At 53.2% G+C, this 27,247-nt stretch overlaps 1 protein-coding gene across 1 annotated transcript in view; it reads left to right on the top strand.

The window, feature by feature from the left end:
* AJAP1 (adherens junctions associated protein 1) overlaps positions 1 to 23,652 on the top strand; it is a 46,396-nt gene extending 22,744 nt beyond the window's left edge. The window contains exons 4-7 of the mRNA XM_040588050.1: positions 6,715 to 6,802; positions 9,342 to 9,584; positions 11,040 to 11,170; positions 16,664 to 23,652. Coding sequence (XP_040443984.1) covers positions 6,715 to 6,802; positions 9,342 to 9,584; positions 11,040 to 11,112 — 404 coding nt within the window. The 3' untranslated portion in view covers positions 11,113 to 11,170; positions 16,664 to 23,652. The remainder of the gene's footprint in view (positions 1 to 6,714; positions 6,803 to 9,341; positions 9,585 to 11,039; positions 11,171 to 16,663) is intronic.
* The last annotated feature ends 3,595 nt before the right edge of the window (positions 23,653 to 27,247 follow it).

A 27,247-nucleotide genomic window follows, 5' to 3' on the forward strand; every position in this document is an offset into this window, starting at 1 on the left:
CTAATGCCTCTGAAGTCCAGCCGATTTTCCCCAGCCTCCCCACGCTGCTCGGGAGAGGGATATGGCATCCTGATTCCCATGGCATGCAAGAACGGAGGAAGGAGGCTCATAGCAGGGATGAGGGTGGGATGCTGAGCCCCATGAGAAGACCCTGCTTCGGAGAGAGCCCCTCCTGGGGCGCCGGCACTGAGGTCCCTGTGTCCAAAGGCAGCTGGGGACAATGCCCAGAACGGGTGACCAGGCAGCTGCCAGCCTCCTGTGCCTGATTGACTGGTTTTAAACGGAGTGGATCCTCTTTGGTAGTGGCCATCTCACGTTGCCCACTCCGCTGCCGGGAGATGCGGTACCCGATGCTCAGCTGCAGCAGACTGGGGGGATCCACAGGGCGCATCAGCCTGGTTGTTTCTTGTTCTGCATGTGCTCGGCTCTTCCAGCTGTATTTTGCCTGCTGGGACACGGACAGGGAGCCAGGCCATGAGCCAGTTGCTGAGCCCCCTGAGAGGAACCTCATATGGCTGTTTCAGGCAGCAGCGCTGGCGTGCCCGTCAGGCTGGGAGATGCAGCGCGAGTGGCCACCCCATGCGGTGCTGAGCTGAGCACAGCACAAGGCAGAGGCAGCAGTGGCAGTGCCGGTTGTTGGCTTCTGCGTAGGCTGTGATGCTCACCGTGGAAATTGCTTAGAAGGTTATTTTGGCCAGAAGCAATTGCCACAGTAGCGAGTCCATCTGCATTTTCATTGTTTCCCTCTCCATAAGGTCTTCAGCCGCTCCCAGGAGCCAGTTCCCTTTCAGTGCTCATTACTGGGAGCCCATTGGGATGGTCGCTCCCCAGCTAGAGGTGATGCTGTGAGCGAGGAGTGAGAGGGAGAGGTGTTAGGGCCTGACCACGCACGTGTTAAATGCTGCCGCAATCAAGTACTTGCCTCTCCAGCTCACCCCTGCGACACCAGACGGGCTTTCCCTGCTCCTCGCCGTGTGCTGCCTGAACTGACCCTGGGGATGGTTCCTCTTTCAGCATTTTGGCTCAAACTGGGAGTTGTGGGAAGGGGCTTAGGCACCTGGGCTGCAGCAGGTATTCAGGGTGTCTGCTGTTTTCCACCCACTGCCGGTAACTCAAGATTAGGCTCTGCAAAATGAAATGGAGCTGTTTTTTCCTTTTTTAATTTTATGCAGCTTAGAGGCCTCGACGAGGGTCTTCAAAGAGTTGCAGCTCATAGCTGTTTTTATTGGGAAAATGAAAAATACGGTCTCCCTAACCAGAGCTGTTGAAATAAAGGCCTTGGGGGATAGAGGTTCTCTTTGTTTTTAATTAAGAGCTTATATCTCCTGTTCGCTGCCATTGCGCACTTCTGCAGCAGCAAGACATTAGTCTCGAATGGATTTTCTCATGGAATTAATTCCATTGATGCAGAGCTGTCCGAGAGCCGTTTCAAAAGGTGGCCAGAAAGGCCAAAACGCAGCGCTTTCATCTCAGTGGCAAATATACCGTCCTTAAAATCACACATAAAAAAAGCCCTGGCATTTGCTGGCTTTGAGAAAATTGGGTTTCTCCCTGGGATGTAGGGAATTTGGAGTCGCATTCTGTGGGGCGATGCACGGCTGCTGCCCACGGGGATGCTGAGAGTGGATCTCCCACCATGGAGGGGACAAAAAGTCCTGGGTGAGAGCAGAGTGTGCTCGGATGGCACAAGAGTGGAAAAAAACAGCAATATTTCAGCATTTCTAAGGGTTCAAAGAGCGCCTTTGAAGAGCTTTCCCTCCTGGCAGGCGACACATGAAATTCTGCTGCACTAGCAGAAGCGCAGGGGTTTGGCCACACTTTCAATTCCATTAAATACTTCTCCTGTAATTACCCTCGAGTTAAATGGTCACTGCGTCAAATTGCCTAGTAAAAGCCTTGTAAGAGGGAACCGCTCGCGGTCCCCTTGCAGAGATGAGGCGTTCACAGCTGCCGTGGCTTGTGCTGGGCAGGGCAGCAGCTCGCCGGGCATCCCTCCGCAATGCCAAGTGCCAGCCTCTGCCCTTCCTGCAGCTTGTTTCTTTGCCGGTTATTAATGTGTAATTAATTGACCGCCGGGTTCTGTAGCTTGCTGGGATCAGAGCTTTGCCACTTGAAATGTTTGCCGTGGAGGTCAGCAAACAAAACCCAGCCGCCGTAATTCTTGCTTCCAGGGTCTTTCCTGTGGCTTGCCCTGAATTTTGGGGGTGCAGGCTTTCCCTGCGAGTTACATGTGTGCCGGAAGGCTTCCCACACTGGAGGGGGAGGAGGGTAATTTTACTTTATGAGCTATTGACTTTATCCTCCGGACCGATTGGACTCCTAGGACCATATTTAAAATACTGCTCTGCTCTTTGCAGCCCACTCTCTCTTTCATCTTACCTCGCCCCCTGCCCCGGGTGGTGTGTCCCCCATACGGCATGTTCCCCCCTTCCAGGACGTCCCATCCATTAACACCTTCTCTTGCAGACTGGATGTTTCTGCTCAGTTTCGCTCTGTACAGTTCTACATGTTCCTTTGAAGGCCTGGAGGGAAGGATTTGATATATTTGCAAAGCAAGAATAAAGACCTATTAGTCTTTATTGCAGTGGGTATTGCTATAGGGCTTCCCAGGTAATCGTCCCGCTACCCACCAGGTCCCTTCCCCTTTTTCCGTTGCTGCCATGGTTAACACTGTTGGGAGAAACATCTCCTGTCCCCTTGAAATCCCCCTGGGCTCTGGTGCAGAATTTATGTGCGATGCAAAGGAACTTCTACTCCAGTACATATGGCAACTTATGTATGTGATGGAGTCTAAAATTATCCAGCCCTTCTTAAAATCCATGTGTCCTGCTCCGAAGAGCTGCCATCCTTCCCAGTGCTCAGCCTCCTGCAATCTGTTCTGCCTGCGCGTTTCCCTTTATGTAAGTGCAAAGATTAATTGCATCGTTAGGTTCTCCCGTGTCCCTGCCGCCTCTGCCTCGGCTCCCATCTTTGCAGAAGGTCTCATTTCCGACGCCGCTTCTGTTTTCAAAGGAATCGGGCACTGGGCTGTTTTTATTTTATTTTTAGAGCCTTTTATCTTTTTCGGCAGTGTCCCACTGGGAGCTGCTCCAAGATTGCCGCGAAGGACACGGCCGGGCTGGCTGTGCCGGGCTGCTGCCGGGGTGGGCGTCAATCCTGACCCGGCATATGCAGGAGTGAGCTGGGAGCTGCCGGCTGCGGCTCCGTCAGGACACAGCTCCCGTCAGGACACAGCTCCTGTTGTGACAATCCTCCGGAGCCAGAAGTCTTTCTCTGCCCCTCGCCTTCAGCTGGTGGGGTGCTGGCAGGAGGTGGCGTTTTCCCTGTGAATTCCTTTGGGAAAGGAAAGCCGGAGGCAAGCAGCCCAGGAGCATAATGATTTGGCTCTGGCTCCCCAGTTGCTCGTGGAAGCCGGCCGGTCTCCCCAGCTGCGGGGAGGATGACCCTGCCAGCCTGTGCAGCTCTGGGCTTGGTGGCTCCTGAGTGATCTTCCCTGTCCCAAGTGGCATCCCCATGGTGTGGGCTGTTAGTTCGGATCCCCGCCTCTGCCTGTAGAGCCATGAAGGGGTTCTGCGAGACCCTGCTGGGTTTCCTCCTCAAGGGCATGAAGCATCAAGACTGCTCCTTGATGTCGGACCCCTTCTGGGGTGGAGGAGGTGGGTGCTGGGTCATCTCCATCCTCTGCCTCCAAGGTCCCCAGCCCTCCCGTTTGCTCCCCCTGACCCGCTCTTTGTTCTGGCAGCTGGTGCCAGCCTTTCTCTGGAGGAGTCTTGCTGTTCGAACCAATTGACGGGTAATTGGGAGTAAATGGAGGAAATGGGTCATTTACAAAATAGGTGCTTGAGTTGATGGAGAAAAATAACCCTGAAGCATCCCATCCTGTGCTTGGCATTGCAGGGGCTGCTGGTCCATCTGTCCGATGGCTCCCCAGGGAGGGAGCCATGTGGCTTGTAGCCCTGGGGAGCAGAGGCAGGACCCCAAAGTACACGGGGTTTGCAGCATTCTGCACCTCCCTGCGTTTTGTTGAGATCTTGCCTTCTGGCTCAGCCCTGGGACCATGCCAGGATCTAAAGAGCCAGGATTTCAGAAGCGTTGGCCTTTGGGAACTTGTTTCTCCTTGGTCCTGCCTCTAGAAAACCCCTTCAGCAGAGATGTCTGCAGTGTGGCTGACATCTGCCGCCACCTCCCGCGCCAAACCATGTCCTGTCCTTAAATCCAGCTGGGATCCTTGCTCTTTTCTCCAGCTTCTCCCAAATCTCCTGCATAGCATATTCGCTGGCAAAGCAGAATAAGTGGTAGAAGATGTCGGGTGTATGCTGCCTTCCAGAAACCCTTCTGCAAAATAAAAATTTTGGAAGCGAGTGATTTTGCTCCACCACCAGATGCCAGAGCTTTGTGGTGCCAGGCCATCGCTCCCCTCCACTTCATGCTGGCCCTTCCCGGCAGCTCGGGGTCGGTCACTGGCTGCTGCCGGCACACCGGCTCCAGGGCTGGGAGCGAAGCCTTCCCCGCGAGCAATCGCTACCCGAGTGCTTGGCACTGGGTGTGTTTTGGTGAATCAGATTCACCGAAGGTGACCTTGGTTTTATGATATTAAACTGTCAAGACTCACATTTCTGAGCCTTTGATTTACGCCCAGGATGCATCCTGGCAGCAAAGTCCGCAGTGCTTCCTAAAAAAGGTGTTGCTGCTGGCTGGCATCGTTGCTCAAGATCAGGGATTTTATGGGTCTCTGCATCTTGAGCGGGGATCCACGCCTCCTTCCCAAGGCAGCCAGCAGCAAAGCCGGGGTCCTGCAGCCTGGGCAGTGCAGTGACACTGACAAGCGTGAGCTGATGGTGGATTTTGAGCAAGGATGCTCAGGTGGTGAGGTGTGCTGAGAGACACATGCCCATGGGCAGGGCTAATGGAAGCCGGGGTAGCCCCTTGAGCCGGGGTGTGATGTATGTTTGTGCTCCCGAGAGCTGGGAGGCTGCTGCGCTGCGTGCTGGAGGTAGCCTTCAAAAGGTGAGTTACATCTCGTTGTGCAACTGTGCCGAGCTGTTTCCATCTCCTCTCAGGTGTCACCATGGGTCTTGGTAGCCTTGCATGGCTTTTCTCCTGCTCTTCCCCACGCCTGATGTGTTTTCCTTCACGTTTCTGGGGGATTAGGGTTTCTTTGGAGGTGCGTGGGCTGGGGAAGCGTTGAACACCCACATGCCCTGGGAGGTGGCAGCTTTGCCCTGGGACTCGGGCTAAGCTTAGGTAGCTTTCCTCCCTTGATGAGCATTGCCAGCAGTGTGGGCATATGGACAGGGACCTGAAACCCCTGGGGTGTGGGTATGAGCAGGGGGAGATGAGATAATGAATTTCAAGGGAGTCAAAACTTTTGTCCTTTGAGAGAAGGGAGCAGAGCAGCAAGCATCATCTGCAGTTTGAAATGCCACTGATAAATCTCGTCTGGCCCGATTACCCAGCCTGATGCTTGGGCTGCTGCTCAGAGTCTTGCACAAGCTCACCGTGAGTGGGGTGCACTGTGCCGAAAGCAGGGGAGCCATGGCCTGCCCCAAATCTGCTGCCCAGGAGCGTGGGAGAGCCCTGAGCAGCATTCCCATAGGAGCATGGGGATGCTCTGCGCCAAGTCCCCATGGAGCGCAGCGCTCCAGGCTGTGGTAGGGGCACGCTGCCCCCAGCGAGTCTCTCCCAGGAGGGTTTCCCACCCTCCAAGGAGGGGACCGCCGGGTGCACACAGCTTTTACCGGGCAAAGGGTGTGCGCACACGTATAGCTGCTGATGCTGGAAAGAGCTGCTGTGGCCAGTTCGCTGCCGAGTGCCTGGCCAGGTCTGCAGCCAGGTCTGAAGCCCATCTCCTTGCCGGGGCTGCAGCCAGGGTGGCCCCAAAGGCATCCCTAGCTCTGGCCGTGCCGCAGCCCCTGCACAGGTACCATTCTTGCCCATGGGCAGTGGGCCGGGAGCCCGTGCACTCTCTGTGGGAAGGAGCAGTGATTTCCTTGCTGCATGCACCCGCATGAGCTGGGAGCACTATTGCACAGATGCACATATAGATATATAAATATAAAAAACTGCTTGTTTTCCTGTCATGCTAACATTTATTTATTAAAAATACCATCCATCAGGAGCTGCAACATCTGTTTGTGAAAAATAGCACATCCTTGGGCTGCAGCCAGGAAAATCATTTCATTACGAAATTGCAACTGTAAAGCAGCACAAAATCACAAACATACTGTACATTGAGATGCTTTTGTTTCCAAACTGCTCATTAGGAATGATACACGAGGCAAAATTATACCCTGTATAAGGTGAATTAGGAGAAAATGAGCCCATCCGACCTTCTAAGTGAGCAGCAGTTAGTGCGGTAATTATTATCTCTGGTTAATCCCGCACCCACTGCAAGGCTGCGCTCAAGTTTCCCTTTCCGTCCCGGAGGGGATATGTCTTCACATCTCTTCCGTTCTTTGTGCCTAATTCGGGCTGACAAGGAACATACTTGAGAGGATAGGAAATGAGAAGCCTGGCTTAAGGATTATTTTATGTAAGGCAGGAGAGAGGATTGCGTCGCCGCTGCCGGGGGCTGCGTACGGCCCGGTGCCAGGGAAGGGCTCAGGAGGAGGCGGTGGGGGGGGGTCTGTGCATGGCAGGGGGCTTTGCTTGCCGCCACCCAGGATCCCCCTTGCCTCCCATCCACACTCTCACTCGTGTTTTTTTTCTCTCCAGGTCTGGCGGTTCATCAGATAATCACTATTACCGTGTCCCTCATCATGGTCATAGCTGCTCTGATAACAACTCTTGTCTTAAAAAATTGGTAAGTTCCCTTCTGGGTCTGTGGCGCGGGGATGGGGACAGGGCGGGGATGGGGGTGCCCTTCCAGCTGTGGGTGCTAAAGCCCGTGGCATCCACCAGGATGGCTTCCAGAAGGCATTGCAGGAGAAAATTTTTTTTTATATATATACTGAAACCTCCAAAGGAGGTTGAAGCACCTCGGTTTGTCTGTGCCCCGGTGGCTGCCCTGCCTCTCGCCATGTGGCGGGTGGCTTTGGGGACCAGCATGTGGCCAGGGTCGGGTGGCTAAATCCCATGTGGGACATGTGCATATTGCTGCTCTGGGATCAAGTCGCTGCAGCGTGATGCCACCTGGTGAGGTCAAAGTGGTGTGTGTGGCTGCAGCGGGTGTTCCTGCAAGGGAGCCGGGACCCGCCTGGCGCTGGGTGGCATCTCCTCTGCCACCTTGCTTAAGCAGCTTTGCTGCTGCTCCTGCAATCACCAGCCTGGCTCGGCAAGGCACAACTGCGTTTTCTGACCTTCCCTACGGCTCCAGGGAGTGAAGGGCACCTTCTGAGCCCCTCAGATGCCAATGGTTTGAAGCATGCCCCATCCCCCTGGGCCCTCGTGTGCTCCTCCGGCTTAATTTGCTCCCATTTATTCTCTCAGCATGGCTGGGCGTATGGCAAAATAGGTTAGCTTTCCGCTTCAGGCGCTCGTGGCTTTACCTATTTTCCCAGGGAAACTGGCCTACTTTGAGGTCAGCGTTGCTGGTGTAGTGATACGGCGGCAGCTCTGGGCCGCTGGGAGAGCTGCCGTGCAGTGCTGCCCTGCTCGGCGACCGTTCTCTCCTCCTGCCCGCTCTGCTCACCCGAGCTCTCCACGGGTGCTGCAGCAAATCGATTCCTGCACCCAGGAGGAAATTAGAAAACCAAGCTGATGAAGAAGCCTGCTCGCTTCCTGGGATTAGGGAAAAACCTATTTGCAGGGCTACAGAGGCATCTTAATCTCGGCAGAGTTGTAACGAAGCGTTGCAGCTGGCCAAAAGCACTGAGTTACTCGCCTTGCAGCTGGGTTTGCTTTGCTGGGAGTGGGCCCGTGGGCAGGCATCAGGAGTGCAGCTGCTGATGCTCGTTTCTATATCTCAGATGGGATTTACTGAACTAAACTTCCCTACTTGTAGTAGTATTTCATTGAAGGAGAGGGGAAAATACTTTATAAAACACTTCTGGGATTTTTCTCTAATAGCCGTCCTAAGCAGTCCATGTCACTGATCCGGCCGACTGCAGCTTGGCAGAGCAGCTCGAGTAAGCTCATGCTGAAGCCGGGGGCGGTGGGGGGGAAATAAATACGGTGATCAGTGTAGAATAGAAATTGTTCACAATAAGTGAAACTGGGAAATCACTGGAGAATACCCAGAGGCAAGTGCGATCAGCAGTCAGACGTGTCCCAGGCAGAAAAGCAGCACCCCGTTGAGTTTGCTCAGCTTTAACATTTGCCGAACTGCTTCAGTTTTTCACACCGTGTGTCAGGCTGCCTCCAGCTCTGCTTGTACTGGTGAGGGCTGGCTGCACGCTGGCTGCAGGCTCCATGGCAGAGCTGACCCAGATCACAGGCTTAGTCCCTGGTTCCAGACAGGATGAGATCTCTGCCCCCGTGCTTTGGCTGGCACCTGTCCCCCTCGGGCAGGACAGGTGAGCCATGGCCACGTGCCATGCAAGTGTCCTTCTTGTCGGTACTCCTCCTGCAAATGTGCCGTGGTGGGGTGATGGTTATTTTAGTGGCTGTCACTTTCGGGTGCATCAGCTGGTGCAGAGCAGGCTGTGCCCCGCTGCTGGCAGATGCCAACAGCCCAACCTGGGCCACTCCCAGGGCAGCCCCACAGGTCCCCCAGCGCAGGCAGCACAGCGTCCCCAGCTCCCCCACCCTCGGAGCTGCAATATTCCGAAACTCCAGCATTACAACAGGTACTGTCAATCCTGTTTGGAAAAAGGTGACATCTTAATGAAATCAACGTCTAGACCCTTAAACAGGACCAGCCTGGCTGAGGGGGGGTTCCTGCTAGCTGGTGCTCTTCCCGTTTCATACGTACCGCACCAGAAGTGCCGCACAGCCCTGAGATCCTGTTGGAGTCTCCGGAGCCACTGGAGTCACAGGGAGCAGGGCTGCCCTGCCAGCTGTCCCTCGGCCGAGCATGTCTGCTGTGTCAGACCCGTTTCTGAGCTTATTTATCCTGATAACTTAAAACCTTTTGGTGCTTCCCAGATGGAAAGGGTTTCACTTCATTGTTCTCACCAACATCTTTTCGCTTAAAAAAAGGCTTTCATTTCCTGCGGGTATAAACGTATGACTTGTTAAGTAATTCCTCTGATGATAGAAAGCTTGTATCTAAAATTTAAATCTGATCCTTAAAAAAAAAAGGCGAGCCAAATGCCTGCTTGATTGTGGCTGAGCTTTCCAAAGTGCCTGAATTCTAAGCTAATATTGAGCGATGTGTAATGAATGGCTGGTAACACGAGTTCTGCTGAGCATCAGCGACGCATGGTGCGTCGTGTCCCTTCTTCTCTCCCCCGCCGCCCCAGCTGCGCACAGAGTGGGCGCCCACGGCGCAACAGCCACCAGCGCAAGCTGGACCAGCAAGAGGAGAGCTGCCAGAACCTGACCGACTTCGCCCCCGCCCGCGTGCCCAGCGCCCTCGACATCTTCACCGCCTACAACGAGACGCTGCAGTGCTCCCACGAGTGTGTCCGGACCCCCGTGCCTGTCTACGCAGAGGAGGCATTGCATTCGCCCGGGGATTATAAAACAACCTTCAACGGAAACAGGTGAGGTGGCCAGCGCGGTTTCACTGCGGGTCGGGGAGTGCCGTCCTGCTCCGGGGCTGGGGGTCCCTTGGCCAGGAGTGATGCCCATGGGCAGGAGATGCCCGGGGGGGCGCATGGCAGAGCTGCCTTCCCCTGGCTCTCTGAGCCACGATTCTCACCCACCCTGTGTCTCAGGATGTGCCCCGCCGCTGGACCTCTCACCCCGCTGATGAGGGTGGGTGGGTGGCTCGGCAGCCCCTTGCTGCACGCCCGACCCTGCGCCCAGCTCGGCCAGCCCTGACAGCGTGCGGCACCGCACATTTTTCAGTTCCCAGCTGTTGCCGCCAGCACGTAAAACGCCGCTGGATCCATCTTCCAGCATTCGTGCTGTCTCCTAAGTGGCATCGAAAGAGCTGCTGGGTTGCGAATGAGCGGGATGATTAATGGAGGAGCAGGCAGTGAGAGCCAAATGAACCGTTTGTCTGGCGTAAAATAATGATTCATTAACAAGGGGGCTCCATAGCAGCTGGCGGCGTGGTGTAGAAGATGCGAGCTCTCGCTCTGTGTGCTCCGTGCCGGCACAGGGAGGGAGGTGGTCAGAACTGACCTCTCCCTGTGCCCTGGGCTGGCTCCCAGAGCCCTTTCACTGGGTGCTGGGGCAGTTTGACCACACAGTAAACACATGTCCCCCATCAAAGCTCAAGGAAAAATCAGCAGGAGAATTATGAGGGGGAAAATGAGCAACTAGCACTGCACACAGCCTGGCTGGACCGTGGCATGCGTGCCACGCGCCGCTGATGTCTACCTGCATGAAGGACAGAAGCCTGGAAGCCAACAGCTTGATAGACATCTTGTTAAGCATCATCTTCTGCGTGTGCATGGGGTTTTGCTAGTTCACGTTTTTCAGGGTTTCCTCAGATCTTGGAAGGCGGAGAATTGGCGGGGATTTTCAAACCATTTCGTTGAATGTATGCGTGCGTTGATCTTGATGTGAACCCCGGCCAAGCGATGAAGGGGTGCCCTTTGGCTGGAAGGGGTTGTGGCTTTTCTGCCCTCAGGTGATGCTTTCTGGGATCCCGTTGGCCGCGGTGCGTTTCCAGGTGTGCCGTGCAGGTGGTGGGCACGGCAGAGGTGGGCGGTGCGGGGCAGTGCTGCTGTTCGGTGGTGGGGAGGTGGCAGATAGGGGATGTCCTGCTGCCCTTCGGGGGTCAGTATCCTCAGAGCATTTGGCTGTGTTACAAGGTGCTTGTGCACAGGGATAAAAACATTCAGTATTGCAGTCCAACTTTTTCTTCTTCTTTCTCTGCTTTGCACCACCCTGGTTTCCAAGGCCAATAAGCCCATTCAAAGCATTACTTTTGAGATATTTGGGGGAGCTTTGCCTCTCAAAAAGCTGATTTTACAGCAGGCCACCTTGGCTTGCTCCTTCTGTGTTACATACCAGCACATGCAAGCCCCTTTTTCTGCTCGCTGCAGACCCTCTTCTTCTGACCGGCATCTTATTCCCGTGGCCTTTGTGTCTGAGAAATGGTTTGAAATCTCCTGCTGACTGGCCGAAGCCTGTTTGACTTCTGGGGGCAGGGCAGACGCCATCGGGCTGTTTCCTGGTACGTACCGTGCTCCCCGCGCGTCCATCCCGTGCCCATCCCACATCCATCCTGTGCCCATTGTCCCCTGCCCATGAGCAGCCGCTCTCTTCCCTGCCTGGTGCCATCCTCCTGCTTACACTTCTTTTGGGACGGTCGGACCCAAGCAGGGTGGCTCACCTGGCTGGGGTGGCCGGACACATCTCCTGCTATGGATGGGATGTTGGCTTTTCCATGGAGGTGAATTGCAGCCAGGCCCAAGCTAAAAGGCAGGGATGGATGTGGACTTGAGAGAGAAGTACGCCTGGGGCAGCCTTGAACTTCAGCCTGATCCTGTGGTTCCAGCCCACCTCTAAAAACCTCGACAAGCAATAGTAATTTTCGTGCTGTGAAATGGCCTGATCTGTAATTAACCTCTTGTTGCATGATGGACAGCCTGTCTCATTCAAGAGTCATGCATCTGACGTGCACATTCCTTTGGTACCTCAAAGCTCATTTGATGATGTTTGCTGTCATAAACCCTTCCATGCTCCTGCTGAGATGGTGCCAGGGTCGTTGTCCTCCTCCTCCTCCTGCTCCCATGCCCCTCCTTGCTCTGCAGAGAGCCGACCCTGCAAGCCTGTGTGCGCAGTCCCCAGCAGCCAGGTTCACACCTTGGGTACTGCTGCAACCAAAGGGGTACAAAGATGTTGTGCTGGTTTCAACAGTACATTGTTGTGGGATTTCTTTTTTTTTTTTTTTTTTTTTTTAGTTGGCTTGAGCCGTTTTCACCTCCTTGTATTGTTTTTGAAGGTGGCACGGCCGATAGTGGTGGCAGGAAAAGCAATTAGGGTTCACCGTGTGCCAGCTCACCACAGGGCAGTGGTGCCCGTTCGAGCCACACGCTCAGGTGAATTAATTGGTCTGTCCCAAGTCCCTGCTGTAATGAATCATATATTCAGTGTAAATGAAATTTCCAGCCTTCCCTGACTGCAGCTTGCTCAGAATAGCCTGTTTAACATTATGCTCAGCTATTGAACACAGAAATATAATTAGATTAGAATGGAAGGGAATAAAAAGTTAATGGTGTCGGCTGTGCTCGGGGCTGGCTGTGTCTGGGCCGGCAAGGTGAGGTGTGCCTCTGCCCACGGCGGAGGGCAGAAAAAGTAGAAAGCAAAGGTTCAGCTGTCTGCCCACCAGCATCTTTGCTCATGGGGTCTCGTTGACATGACTCACGGCTCAGCCGGGGCAGCTCTGCCCCCAAGAGCCCCTCCTGGCTGGGGGAAGGGCAGCTGGATGAGAAACAGAGAGGGTCTGCAGGGTCTTCCTCAACAGCACGTGCGGATGCTAGCTTCAGAAAGCAAACAGCAATAATCCACTGCCCCTTTTCCACCATGGGCTTTGCAGTTGGTGATGTCTGTCCATTGCCTTGAAATGATTTTTTAAAAAAAGCCAACACAAACCCCAAGCCAGTCACACTCAGATGCCATCAGCAGCTCTCTTGCCTGAAGTAGAGGGAAGGAGAATGGGCAGCTCCAAGCTGTTGCCTGCTATGGGAGGCCTGTGCAATTCCCACCACTCCTGCCCGAGGTCCTGTGAAACTCCGTGCTGAAGACTGCACCCTGGTCATCTCCATGGATTTCTTTAAATAGTCCAAAGCTGGTCCATTGTGCCTTATTAAATCCTTGAAATTCTTATTGACCCGTTTTCATGGAATCCATAAAATGCATATTGACGTACTCTGGAAAAATCTATCTGAGTCGTACCTGGAGCATTAGCTCTGTAATAGTGTTTCAATTATTTATACAGTTCTGGAAGCTGATGTTTGGTTTCATTAATGTTAGCAAAATGAGATTAATTCAAAGCCTGTTCTCTGCATGCGTGCTCATGCATATGTGTATTTGCACCAGGATGTTTCTGGAACACACGTGCATATGTGGTACATCATGGTAAAACCCATGTGACTGCCATAGATCCCTGCTGTATGTGGGGAGTGACGTAGGGATTGTCACCACAGCACAGATAACAGGAGAAGCTGCCCTCATCCCCATATGGGGTCAACCCAAACCCTTTAGAGGTTCAGAAAAAGGCTGCTTAATATTTTTTCCACACTGTACTGTTTCCCATGCACAGCTGCCTACACTTTCTTGCCAGGGCATGGTTGTTAGAGTGTGGAGCTGCCAGGGTCATGATGTGTGTGCCTTCTGAGCAGGCTTCACTCTGCGTGGTGGCACTGCACGGCTGTCCCTGCAGCTCGGTGCTTGCCCTGCAGCCCGATGCTTGTCCCACAGCCCAGTGCTTGCCCCACAGCCTGTGGCGGTCAGCACGGCTCCCTGCAGCTCCCCAGGAGCCTGCACTTGAAAGATGCATTGCAACCCCATGCAAACAGCGTTTTGCATGAATGCATATGTGCCAGTTGGGACATCCAGCAGAAAAAAATGAATATTTCAAGTTTTACATGTCACTGTAAGGTAAAACCATCCGAGAGCAGATGGCATTGAGATAAGCTCCCTGGTAGGCTGTTCCCTGTCCTCTTGGTGGCCTTATACTGTCACTGGACAGATGCTGCTAAGCACAGGAGGAGCGGTGGGACTGAGGATGCTTTTCCAGCTCTTGTTTCTAGAGGAGAGGCTGGTGGAAGAGGAGAAGCAGCTGCTTTGGGCTGCCCCTCTTCTGGAGGGATGGCTCTTTTCCTGGCTGGCTTTGCCAGCAGCAGCAGTGTAGCCTGAAGGTGACAGTTGATGTTGACCTGCTGCATCTCGGCAGAGGTGGAAGGATGCTCTAGAGTACGTGGAGCTTCCTGGCCAGAGGGGTTGCATGCAGCTTTCTCTTCCCAGCCCCTTTCTCCCAGCCTGCACAGGGGACGGTGGGCAGCACAAGTGGGACACCCTGGCAGCTGGGGTAAGCAGAGCAGGAGGCTCTCCCAGGCACACAGCCATGCACCAGGAGGGATCAGATGCTGCACCAGTCTCCATGACAGAAACTTCTCTCCTTGGAAAGGCTCGGAGTGCTTTGTGAGTTTCTATTGATGGCACTTTGCAGCTCTTAGCTGTCTAATAAGCAAATTAGTGCTGCTGAACATGTAGAGTCAGAGCTGAAGGCACGAGATGGATGGTGTGGCCAGAGGCAGGGATGGCAGGGCAGAGAGGCTGTGCAGACATTTTGACTAGATGAGCACCGGGAGGGTGGTTGGAGTTTAATGCGGACTTCACATTACAGTCCATCAGCACTGTGCAAGTACCGAACATCGTGCTGCCTAAATGGCAGTCTGGCATTTGACGATGCTGATGGCATCGTAAGGCTGGGCTGAGCAGTTGCAGGGAGCAGATGTAAGGGACAGCTCCGCAGAGCAGTCTCCAGCCTGGAGACCTGCAGGCAGCACTGAGGTTGTGTCAGGAAACCTGGTGAAACTCATCTAGTTACAAGCCAAGCAGATGTTGAATTTTTTTTTCCTGGGGTCAGGTTCATCCCGTCCCAACAGGAGCCATGGGGAGGGTTCTTGTGCTGCTGGCACAGTTGCCACCAGGGTGCCAGTCGTCCCCATCCCCCCCGGTGCAGGTGATGTCGCCTGCAGTGAGCAGCTGTTGGAGCTTCCCAGCAGATTGCCTCCGCTGGCTGTCGGGCCCCGCTGGCGCGCTGGCTTGTGAGGGGATGTCACACCTCAGCAGCAGGCAGAGCCCGCCGGCTGTGCCTGCAAAGAGCAGACCCGGCCCATCCGTGGCAGCCCAGCGTAAGGATGCAGCAGCAGCAGTGTGGCCCAAGGCTGGATTAGGTGAAGAGTAAAGGGAGTCAGTTAAAGTGTTTGTGCCAGGCAACTCACTGAGGGATTACCTGCACGGGGGTATAAGCAGCAAAACACCCTGTGCCCTGACCATGGCAGATGGAAGAGGAGACTTAGCTCCAAGGCAGAGGCAGGAGAAACCACCCTTTTAGTAACCAAAAGGTGAAATTTGCTGAAGGCTCAAGTGGCTTTGGCCGGGTACCCCAGCAAACTGTGGTTGTTTTGGTTTGTTTCATACTGGCTTTGGGGCTTTCTGAAATGAAGTTTGAGATTTGGCATTATTCTTGTCCTTAATCCCACTCTCTTTGACTGAAAAACCCCATGGAATGAGATTATACAAAAATCTGTAAGGTTGATCAAACGCTGACCTACTTTGCACAAAGAGGCTATTTGGAATACAATATAAATTGTACATCCTGCGATGCACGCATTGAACAGCATTCATCCAGAACTACGTAAGTGTTCGGCATCGCTGTTTGGGAAGTGGCAATTTGAGACCTGAAAATCATATCGGTGCAGTAACATTGATGTGACCCTTGCTTTTGCACAAGGCGGTTGAAATTTACAGTATTGTATGTTAATTCCATGCTTTGGACACGGCGAGCAGCTGCCGTGATGGCCCCGTTCTGCCTAACAACAGCAAATGGTTTGTATTAACATTAACAGATAATGAGTCATCATAAAAAATCCAGGCTTGTCTTCAGTGGCATAACAGCGGTCCCAACACAGCCCGGTGCGGGAGATTAAGGACTCTGTAAAATCTGTCTTGCTAATTAAGATTTCAGCATTGTTCTTAGAGATGGCATACATTGGGCATCTTGCTTAAAAATAACGTTGAAGAAAGAACACTTGAACAAAAAGCATATTGCATTTCTAAATCTAAATCTAAACAGCGTAAATTAGGGCATGTGTGTCACCGGCCCACTGTAGGCAGCACCCCTGCACCTGCTGTATTTGTTCCTGCAGGATAGAAAGCCCACACGTGGGTAGCTGTCAGGCACACGGAGCCGTATTACAGCATGTATCGCTGTACCTAAAACCACATGCTCGTAAAACGAGTGGCCGCATGCTAATGATGGGGAGTAATTGTTCTAAAGATTACTAGGGAGAGATCTTTCAGAAGACGGCAAATAAATAGCTTAAGAAGAACTTCAATAGGATCTCTGTTTTTGATGCTTAACCAATTCCCTATTGATTTCTTTAGGGCATTTAACTTTAGAAAATCTTGTTAGGACTCATCATCGTCTTCTCATCTGCCAGAGCACTCACTGCTCTTAGCCCAAGTACGTAAAGGTCCAGAGCGTAGGGACAATCAGAAGCTAATCACGTTTTGGAAATGGGCTGGAGGAGTTGGAAGTGCGCAGTAAGGCACACTGAAGCCTCTCAGTCACTCCCACCACTTGCCAAAGCATCCCCGGCCCAACACATCCCCAGTGCTGTTCCAAGCACAGCTGGAAGCGAGCCAGGCAAGGCTGCAGCTCCTCCAGGGAGGCACAACCAGTGGTCCCAGTCCCAAACGCGGGCTGGCAGCTGGGGAGGAGGAGGTCACGGCCGTCCTGCTTCCTCCATCCTCTACTCCCCCGGGATGCTCGCCTGCTGCTGTTTGGGTTTGCTGCCCTGAGCCCTGCAGAGCTGCTCCTGGGAGGAGGGGGGAACCTCCGGGCTCCTGGGGGGGGGCTAAAAGGAGCAGTGTGAGTCACGATGCGTTTCCCTGTTGTGACTTAATCTTTGTTTTTTTTTATCATCCTTAACAGGATTCCATTGGTGAACCTGTAAAAAATATAAAAAATAATGGGTTACCTGTACCTACCATTTCTGTTTACCAGTAGGAGACTCAAAGAGCAGCGTTCTATGGGCCAAATATATTTTTATAAAAATGAACACGCCTATAGGTAACTGCATTTTTCAAGGAGCGCATTTTTTGGAGAAGAGAAAGAGAAATGTGTGAGCAAAGAATCCTGTGGAGGAAGAGGAACCGGCGGGGGACTGAGAGGGAAGGACTGAGCGCCTGGAGCCTGGATTTGGACCGTGACTCTGAACCTGTGCCAATAATACCATTATGTGCCATGTACCGATGCAAAGACTTCACGAGAAGCTGAAGCTAAGTCGATAACGCCTAGAAACGTTGTGGAGGACGAATGGGGTGTCTCTTCTGCTGGGATCATTCATTCCGGTCCATAAACGTACATACATACAATATATGTAGAGAGAAAAGATATATATACACACACAAACACTTTTTGTACTGTAGCAATTTTTGAAGATCTTAAATACTCATTTTTAAAGAAGATGTCATGGGCTAAAAGTCTCGTTTCTTTAACGTGCATAATACGAACTAGGTGAACCGATGTTTTCTACTTTGGCAGCTTGCCTTTCAAACCTATATGTGTATATATAGGTAGACATATATACATATATATAAGTGTGTGTGTATGTATAAACATATATATGTATGTATACATATATATATATATATATAGTTTTGGTTCTTCTTGGAAATGCTTTTCCAGCGGTGGTGACGTGACAGCAGCAGCGAGCGGTGGGGGCCAGCTGGGGCAGCACGGTGGGCTGCTGGTGGGAGCAGGGGAGAGGCTTCCCAAAAACCAGCCGGAGCAGGGCTGCGCTGCCCCATGGTTCCTCCAGCTGTGGAGGGGATGGCAGAGCGCTCTGGAGGGAAAGGAGAACGGACATGGGCTGGGATTAGAGCTAGAAGGATGCATCTGGGCCAAATTCACAAAGTGCATTCCTGCTGTAGGCCGTCAGAGGAGGCGTAATGGTGTGGCGAGAGGAGCGGGCAGCAGAGGTGCTCCCCTCTCTCCCACCTGCCCCACTGCTGTAGGGCTCCTGGCTGCACCCGCCTGGTGCAAGCCCCTTTCCCCGACACGGGATGCTGCGTGTGCACGGGGCAGTTCATGCTTCCGCTCCCCCTGGCCCCCGCGGGGGAGATGTTCCCCGCAGCAGGGCGGCACGTTGCGGGGCAGGGCAGGGTGAGCAGGCAGCTCGCAGCAGGCGGGTCCCCTGGCTCGTGGCAGCTCGCTGGAGGTGGTGGTGGTGAAGGGTGTGTCCAGCCTTCTGTAGCCTGATACCTCATCAAGATAGATAGGATGAAGCCTGCGAGCCTGTGCCTGCCCTTATTTCATGGAGCTGTGGTCCCTGCTGTGTCAGGTGTGATGCCTTGGGGCTGGCTGGGGATGGCTTTTAGCTGTGGACTGTCAAAAGATCAGCCTCTTTTGGCAGAAGAGATAAATTTTAGGAGAAGATGTGGGAGGTGGTTTTTTTTAAATGGCTTCTGAATTTGTCACAACACCAAAGCTTGCTCAGCCCTTTGTGAGAAACATGAGAGGAACGAGCCTATGGCCTCCTGAGCTAGCCCAAGGCCAGCGAGCTCCGGGGAGCCTCTTCCTTTGCTCTCCTGGTCTTGGCTGGGTCTGCCATGGCAGGAGAAGATGCATTCCACTGTCCACAATCACGGGGGTCACTTAATACCATTAAAAAGGGACTTTTGCCCAACAGTTTGCCAGGGAAGTATGGTTCTGCTGCCTCTGGTTTGGTGTGTTGCTCTAGAAACATGTCACATCGCCCATCCAGCTCCTGCAGAGGTGGGTGGTTTTGATGGGTGCTGATGAACATGCCAGCCCACCAGCAAGCCCCCCTGTCCAAGTCTTTCCATGGAGTCAGGTGCTGCTGTTGGTGCAGCAAGCTGTGCCATGCCATGCCGTGCCCCTCCAAACTGGCATGGCTGGGAGAGCCAGGCAGGGGGGGGGGATAGTGGCAGCGGGCTGGGGTCTCCCAACATGCCCAGTGTCTCACCACAGTTTGCTTCTGCTCTTTAACATGTGCCCTGTGCCAAGCCTGGGCTTGCCCATGTAGATGGTGACAAGGCAAAGCTTGCAGAGGGGTCCCGTACCACTCAAGTGAGGGTCTGCTTCACGTCAGACACCGCAGTGGGTCTCGGTTGGGTTGCTGCAACGTTACATGGGTGGGAATGACAGCAGAGTTCAGACCAAAGTCCTCCAGTTCTTTTTTGTAACTGCCCTTGGTAAATACTAGCGATTTTTTAGAGTTGTCCAGATATGCATTTCTACTCATCCACTAATTACTCAGCTCCATTTCTTTATTACAATGAACTTGCAGTTAAAAAAAAAAAAAAAAGTAGAAACTTCTGGCATTGCATATAGCTTCATGTGCAGTCTCTTGTTTCCGTATCCTTTTCTGTCCCTTTCTGATGGAATTGCACAGCCTGGATTATTTTTCCTGAATTTTTGGAAGCTGCCCTGGGAAGAAGTCTTTGCCAGACCTGATGATTACCTGCAGGCTTAAACCGAGCATCTCTGAAGGCGCTGGCAACAATCCCTGCGACTCCAATGAGCCTCGAGCATCGCCTTGGGTGCATTCTGCACCCAGATCACTGCCGACCGGCAGCCAGAGAGGAGGAGGAGGGTTCCTGTTGCTCCTGGCCAGGTTTTAGTCCATGACTGAACCCATTCCTTCTGCGGAGGTGGTTTCTTGTGAACACTGAGCTGGGCGGGCATAGGCGGCAGCAGAGATTCGCGTCCCTGGGGCTGGGTCTTGGTGTTGGAGGGTTTTGAACAGGTCTGGGTCCCCTTAGACTTTGGCAGCAGAGTAGAGATCTCATCTTTGTGTGTGTTTCTTAAGAGCAAACCTTGCAATGATGGGGCTGGGTGCTGAGGGGTGTCTGCTGGGCGGCTCTCCAGGGTGGTGGGTGGGATGCCTGCCCAGGATACTTCTGAGGCAGGGGATGGTGTCTCACTGGAGGAGCAAGCCCCCCAGGCTTTGGCCTTCCCTGAGAAACATGGGGAATGTTTGCCCTCGGGGTGTGCCAGGATTCTGCCCCAAAACAGGGAGGCACGGCACTGCGGGAGGTCCCAGCCCCACCGCAGGCAGCCTCACCTGGGCGCCAGGGAGGCTCTGGGCTGCAGTGGGGTGCAATTAAAAGCACGATGCGTTACCCGGCTTGAATGGTGGATGCCCCCATTTAGTAGCTGTGCAGGGGATGCCCTGGGTGCTGCTGGCCCCAGGGCTGCCCTAGAGCCAGGCTTTGCTGGGATCAGCCGAAAACCCACACAAGGAGTGCAGATTCTGAGCGACGACTCCAAGGTGATCTGTCATCTCAGTACGCTCGGATGTTTGGGTTCTACTGTTGTAAATGGTGCAGCCCCTGCAAATTACCCTTGCTGGCGTAGTTTTTGAATTCTCCTTCTTCATTTGACTTTGCTGGCATCAATCCACTCCAGCTCGGGAGCTGCGTCTGTTGTGCTTCACCCATTGATCTTCCTGTTTATTTGTATGTGCTGGCTGCACCCAGTAGTTCTTGTGGGGACTCCAGTGTAAGCTCAATAGCAATTTGACATCATGAAATATATCTTGACTCCCTCGTTCCCGAGAGTTTGAAGCATCGTTCTGTATTTCTGCGTGTATGGAACACGCTGCCTGAAGGAGAGTCGTCAGGCGGAGCTGGGGGCTGGGAGGGCGGGCAGCGCTGGTGCTGGCGGTGATGATGATGGTGATGGAGAGGCGCCCTGCCTTGAACCTGGCACTCAGCTCCTGGGAAATTCCCTGCAGAGCTGGAGGCAAGGAGAGGAAAATGTGTGTATGTGTGTGTCTGTGTCTGTGTGTCTGTGTGTGTCTGTGTGTGTGAGAGGGAGAGAGACTGAAGGCAAATAACTTTGGCCCCAGACGACAGGAGCAGGTTTCTGATGGCAGGCTTTGCATGAGCTTTCCACATAGTCTGCAAGAAGGACACGTCCTGGTCACCGAGAGATGAGCGGTGAACCGAGGAACAAAAGTAGATGCACAATCTTCCCTTATTTATAAGGACCAACAGCACTTGCACTTTATCAGAGAAACCCTCCCATCCCTATGCATGCTAAGCACACCAACAAGGGACGACTGCCCGAAGGAGGGAAGGGAGAAGGGAAGGGCTGGAGCTGCATATGCAGTGATTGATGAGGCAGCATCCTAGCATCCCAAGGCCTTTCACAGTAAAGAAGAAATGAACTATGATTATTTCATTCCCTAGTATTGACGAAAGCCAAAATACAAGACAGACATGAAAACAGAAAGTCACATTTTCATGGAATAGACCTATGGAGCAGATCTTTCACACCGTGGAAAAAGCAGGCAGGCATGGTCTTCACAGACACATTTCCTCGTGAGTTTTGCCACGTTTTGGCCACATCATCTCACCCTGAGGTCTTTTGGCTGCCACAGCCACAGGTGGTAGCTCGAGACGAGCTCCCTTCTGTCACTGCCCTTTGCCGGACATGAAGCTTCATCCTCAGCTCGCAGGGATTGTGCCAGGTCTCGTTGGCTTGAGCCAGCCCAAAGCTCATTCAGCAATAATGGGGGAGATTTTGCCAACGCTCATGCCACTGGGTACTTTGAATCAGCTGGAGCGGCTCGCCCAAGCAGCGGAGTCTTGCTCCAGTGCAGGGACAGAAAGGACATGTGTACATTTGGAGAATTAGGGATTTTTCTGTTCTCACTCAGAAGCTGAGCCCGTTTCCCAGTCTGATGGCGTTGCACAGGTAGCAGGGAATGTTCCACCGTGAAATACAGCCCCGTGCGCTGGATGGTATCGTTTGCATTGCAAGGGATAAAGCCGCAGCTTGTGAGCAGCAAGGTGGCAGATGTCCCTTGTGAACATCCCTGCTGTGGCCGGGGCAGTCTCATTGCTGTGGTGCGATGCTGGGGAGCTGCAGGCATGCGTGTGGTGGGACTCAATGGATGTGCAGCAAATCCAGGGGAGCATCTGCAGCGGGCACAGGGTGCCGCGCAGAGCACAGTCTGGATGCAGCATCAGGTGTCCACCACCGCCTAGCAAAACTATGCCTCCAGTGTGCCCTTCCCTTGGAAAACCAGAGCTTTTTACTGTGTTTATTTCATTGTGTATCTGGCAGCTTGGGAAAAAGAAGTTTTGACCCTTGCTTTGCCATAAACTTCCAGCTAGCTGCTTCTTGCTTCTTTTTTATTAATTTTACAGATTTCTTAACCTTTTCATAGCTCCTAAGAAATGTGTCGCAGCTGCTGAAAGGCTGCCAAATTCCCCAGGTGTGTAGCGGTGTGCCTGTGTGTTGCTTGTGGCTCTGTCTTAGAGAATGGCTTGGGATGAGCCCTTTTTGTCACCAGCCGGCAATGCTGGCTGCTCCTGTGCAGGGATGGCAGCTGCTCTGCTCCCCCCTGGCATAGGGGAGGCTGGCTCTTCCTCGGGCTCTGCAGCAAGCCCAGACCTCCCGGGGCTGTGCGGGACCCCTCCTCCATCCAGATTCCTTGCAGACACCGAGCGGGAGCTGCAGCACTCGCTGCTCCTGCCAAGCCAGGGAGTTGGCGCAACTCCTTGTGTGAGAGCTGCGGGCAGCACTGCTCGCTGTGGCCGGCGCTGGTGGGCTTTTTTCTGTGCCAAACTCAGCTAGTTGGGGCTATAGGTCTGAGCTACCATATCACAGCAGCTCCAGGTACAGCGGGCAGATTGCGAGGGTTTGGTACTCAATCCCCTGGGGGGGTTTGGCAAACAGAGCTATCCCAAGGGCAGCAACGTCCCGTAGCATCCCTGGGCGTGCAGGGCAGAGCGGCTGCCGGGCGGCTGCCCATGTCTCCAGATCTGATCGTTTACCTTCACTCTGTCTTCCCAGCTAGAGAAAAGGGCAGGCTGTGGCCGTGGCCATGGCCTTGGCCGTGGCGGTGGAGAGGCGGCAAGGGAGGCTGCTCCGCAGTGGTCTCCAGCCTCCGTGCCCTTCGCGCTGCCCTCGGGAGGTCAGAGCAGCAAAGGCAAAACAGGCGCGGGAGCATGTGCTGGGGCGGATTTCAGGTTACCTCTCCTCCATTGGCAGCTTGTTGTGAAGGAAGGTAGTTCAGTTAAAATGGTAGTTAAATAGTAGATATTCTACACATATTATATATTTTGTAAAAAAAAAAATAAAAAAATATAGAACAAAAATATATATGTACTATCTCAGCCCACCCATTTCAGGATGAATGTGGTTGGAATTTTTGTTCAACCAGGTATAAAATCTGTAAGTGATTTTTTCAAAACCAGCAAGAGATCCCTCACCATTTCAGAAGTCCGTGGGTTTGGTCTCCAGATCTCATGTAACGCTTCTCACGCATTTTTAAGAATTATTCTCAGCATTTGTAGGTACATTTTTAATAGTGTCACGAGTGGAGATAATATTTACTTTGAGAAAAAGTATATGTTGCACAAAAATGTACACTAAGGGCACAGATTTCTGACCCAGATTCTTCTATTTTAGGTTCCGAGGGGTTTATTTTTTTGTTTGATAGGACATGTACAGTGAAGTTTACACTTTATTTTTATTTTGCCAAAAACCGTTTTCTAACATGAGACAGCTTTTACTTTGTAACCGGTTTTACATCACTGAGTACTTCTTTCTTTTCCTGGGAAAATCCTTCACCGCGAGACATCCAGCGCATACGTGTGTGATGCTCTGGCAACTTCAGGCTGTTGCCGGTGGAAGCGGCCATCGCCTTTGGCCATGGCAGTTCCTGCCGGCGCACCCGCGGTGTGAGCCAGGGCGATGGCAGCAGGGTGCCGGCTGCCCATGGGGCCACGCAGGCGAGAACTGTTTTCTTCCCGAGTGGTTTTTAATTTGTCTCTGTACTTCGAAGCTGTGTATTTGGAAGCACTGTAAATGCCACCCTATACCGATTTCCCTGTGTATATTTAGTACTCTGATGTTGCTATTAAAACTGATATGAGAACCGCGCAGCCGGGTAGTGACTGGGTTCCTTTGCGCAGTCCCTGGGGAGGGGACGGGGTCGTTTTGGGGGCTGGGGGAACCAACCCTTCAGCACGGTGGAGCCCAGGGGCTTCCCGAGGTAAACTTCTCTGTCTCCCCAGCTGTGCACCCCTGGGTGAGCAGCTGGGAAAGAGCCCTGCCTTCATCCTGGGAAAAGGGTCTTGGGGTCCCCGTCACCGTACCGCCCACCTACCAACCCTGTGGCAGAGGTGGGAGGGCACCGGGTCCCCAGGGCTCGGGGTAGCAGGACCCGTGTGTGTGCATTGGGGCAAAGTGCTTGAAAGAGGGAAGCCCTTCCACAGGACAATTAGAGAGTTAATTAAATGTTGCTAATGATGTTTTAAATAAACAGCTATGCGATAAGGTAAGCAGGCGTTACAGAATTGCTTAACCTAGATACATGCTTTACATAAAGAGAAATTTTGGCCCTGAGCAGTTGCATATTAAAGCGGTATTTCTTGTTTGCAAATTCAGTTTGAAAGGGGTGGTGATGGTTCACACTTGAGCCGTCGTGCTTCCAGGCAGGGCTGGTCGTGCCGTTGCACTGCCGTGATCTGCTTGCTGGACAGACGGACGGACGTGGGGACCTGGGTGCCATGCGGAGGGGGCTTGTGCAGAGCTTGCTGGGCAGCTGGGACAGCTTCCAGAGCCCCCTGTGCTCCCACCAGCATCCTCCCCTTCCCCAGCCACCACGGGACGGCGTGCCTGCGGTTCTCTGAAATGCCAGCTGACCTAGAAAGGGGGGAAAAAAGCCTTTTCTAGTGTCCGTGTCAGCTTCGAAAAGGGATGACCTGGGGAGATGGCTCAGCACAGCCGCCTGCTGCTTTCATTTCCAGGCTGTGGCAGCAGCCATCCCACGGTGCGGTGCCCTGACGGCACACCGAAACAAGGACCAGAGGTACTGCCCAGCCCCAGCCCGGCTAAATCCTCCCCAAAAGCTCTCTTCTGTGGGAATATGTATAGGAAAATAGGGAGGGACAAAGTGAGATGCTCTTCATTTTAGGGCCAAATTGCCAGCTTAAATCACTCTGACAGTGTGTACAAGCTAACAGGATGCGAATGGCCCCGGAGCTGCATATATCAGCCGGAGAACTCTGTTCATTTCCAGATACAAGCGGGATTTCAGAGCATGAAATACAGTGTTGGGATCTCATTCCTTTCCCTGCTATTTATCACAGCCGGAAACATACTCACCAGCCTGAATTGTTGCCGGTGTCGCTGCTGGGAGCGCAGAGGAGAAATATTGTGCTGAGCCATGTAGCGTGGGAGAGGGGATGTGGGGGACAAGGAGGAGCCGAGCGGCTGGGGTGGGTGGGTGCTGAGCGGTGCTGCACGGGTGCGTGTGGCTTCCTCACACAGATTGCAATGGCCGTGGGCAGCTGGTACGGCTGCAGGAGCAGACAGCAGCTCGTCGCTTCTCTGCTGCTTGGCTGACTCCCTGTGCTTCGTGGAAGACCGTTGCTACAGGAGCTGCTGCCCAGCCCAGCGAGCTCAGCTTTCTGCATTGCAGCCAAAGAGGACTGGCCAAATCGGGCATCCCTGAGGAGCTGGCCATCCCAGCTGCCCTCCAGCACCGATCGCTGGAGCCAGGAGCATCCCCTCCTGCTGCTCCCCCCACCATGTGGTCAGGACGAGGGCAAGGCCACTGCGTGCCATGCCCCCGGTTAAATGCACCTCGAGTGGTCCCCAGGGCTGGAGGGGCCTTGCCTGGGTCACCGTCCCCTTTTCAGCACTGGAGGCAGCAGTCTTGGCATCCTTCAGGGGTGCCTCAGCCCAGCAGCGGGGCGAGACTGAAAAATGAGCTGGAAACAAAACACAAGCACGCTGGTGCCGCAGCACATAGTTCTGTTAAAAAGTAGGACTAAGCATTATCCAAGTTTAATTATTATAATTATACCGGGGTGAAGTAATTGCTGGAGATATTTTAAGCATCAATCAACATGCTATTTTGAAAAATGAAGCCCTGATTTATCCAGGGCTAGGTAGTAACCATCAACATGCAACAATGCTGCCTGCAGAAGGAAGAGCCCACCAAGAAAGGTCTTTAAGCCTGTCATATCTTCTTTATTTGCAAAGAGGGGCTGGGTGTGGGGGGTGGTGGTGAGGCAAGAGCAGGGAAGGAGGAGGGGGGTGCCCTGGCCATACGGAACCTGCTGTGCCGGCGTCGCTGTGTCCCACCGGTAGTGCACTAGGAGCCAGGCTCCCAGCACCAGGCTGGGCTGCAGCAAGAGCATCAGCTTCAGGAAGAGGAGCTGTGCGTGATGCGGTGACCCCACCTCGGCGGTGGCTCCAAGGAAGATTGGCTGGGGCTGGATGATGTAGCGATGCTGAAATCATTTAAGCTTGTTATTGTGGTTTCTATGGCTCTCTGGCTGGATGTAACAAATTGTCTGCATCATTTTCCAGATGGATCGTTCTTAAATCATCCAGGACAGGCTTCAGGGCTCAGCACTGAAGCAGTAGAAGGCACTTCAGTTCAATAAATGCTGGAAATGTGCTATATTGAGTGCTATTTCTTATTAAAAGTATAAGTACATCATCTGAGCTGATGGGTCTCACAGCCAAGATCTCTGCGCTTCACACCCCTTCCAAGTGCCATTAGTTCCCCGTGGGGATGGGGGACAGGGACGGGGCTGTGCGTGGGTGCCTGTGGCAGGAGGCAGGGTGGCTCTGCGGCAGAGTGGAGGGGACACTGGCAGATGAGCTCGGCCAACAGTGGGGCTTGCATCTCAACATTTGGCCACAGAAGTGCATGCCCAATAAATGATGAGCGCTGAGAGAGCATTTTATTACTGCCAGGCAATTTGTGCTAATAAGCAGTTTGAAGCAGCGAAGCCTTTCAGCAGAGAGATGAATTATGGCAGAAGGGCATTGGAAAGGAAGAGCCCCAAGGATGCTGCAGTGGAGGAGGCCTGCACGTAAAATGTTGGCGCAGCCCGTGGTGGGATCAGTCTGTGGTGGGATCAGCCTGTGGTGGGTTCAGCCCATGGTTGGGATCAGCCCATGGTTGGGATCCACCCAGGGGTCTCCTCTGCTTGCCCACCTGGGATGGGGAGCGCGACAGCTGCCCGTGGCTTTCACTGGGTCCTGCTCCCCCATGGGACTTTTGCTGAAGACTCGGGAAGTGCGTGTGGATGCAATCCGCAGTTTTCAGATGTCAGGCTGGTGTTAGATCTAATCTCAGGTTTTATTGACACTGATACGACCTGAGCCCCAAGACTCCAGGACTTGTTCAGCTCTGCCAGGAGTGACATGTCTATGTGTTTTTAATAAACTTACCAGAATGAAATCCTTGCTGTTCCTGTTCATCCTCCAAGCATGATATTAACTGAAAACTCACATTTATCTTGGTTTCTTGTCAGGCCAAAATGGAGATGGAGTTTCTTCAGGGCTGTTATTATCTTTCCCTTGCAAATTTTTGAGTGTGAATAAAAGATGTGACTGGAGCAGAGGATGGGAGGCAGGAGCTGGTGGCAGGCGTCCTGGGAGCCTGCTCATTGCCTCTGCCACAACAGAGGACGAGCACGGGAGGTGCATTAGCAAAAGCCCCGCTGGGACCTC

This window comes from Falco naumanni, chromosome 3 (genome assembly GCF_017639655.2).
Source record: "Falco naumanni isolate bFalNau1 chromosome 3, bFalNau1.pat, whole genome shotgun sequence".
Lineage (NCBI taxonomy): Eukaryota > Metazoa > Chordata > Aves > Falconiformes > Falconidae > Falco > Falco naumanni.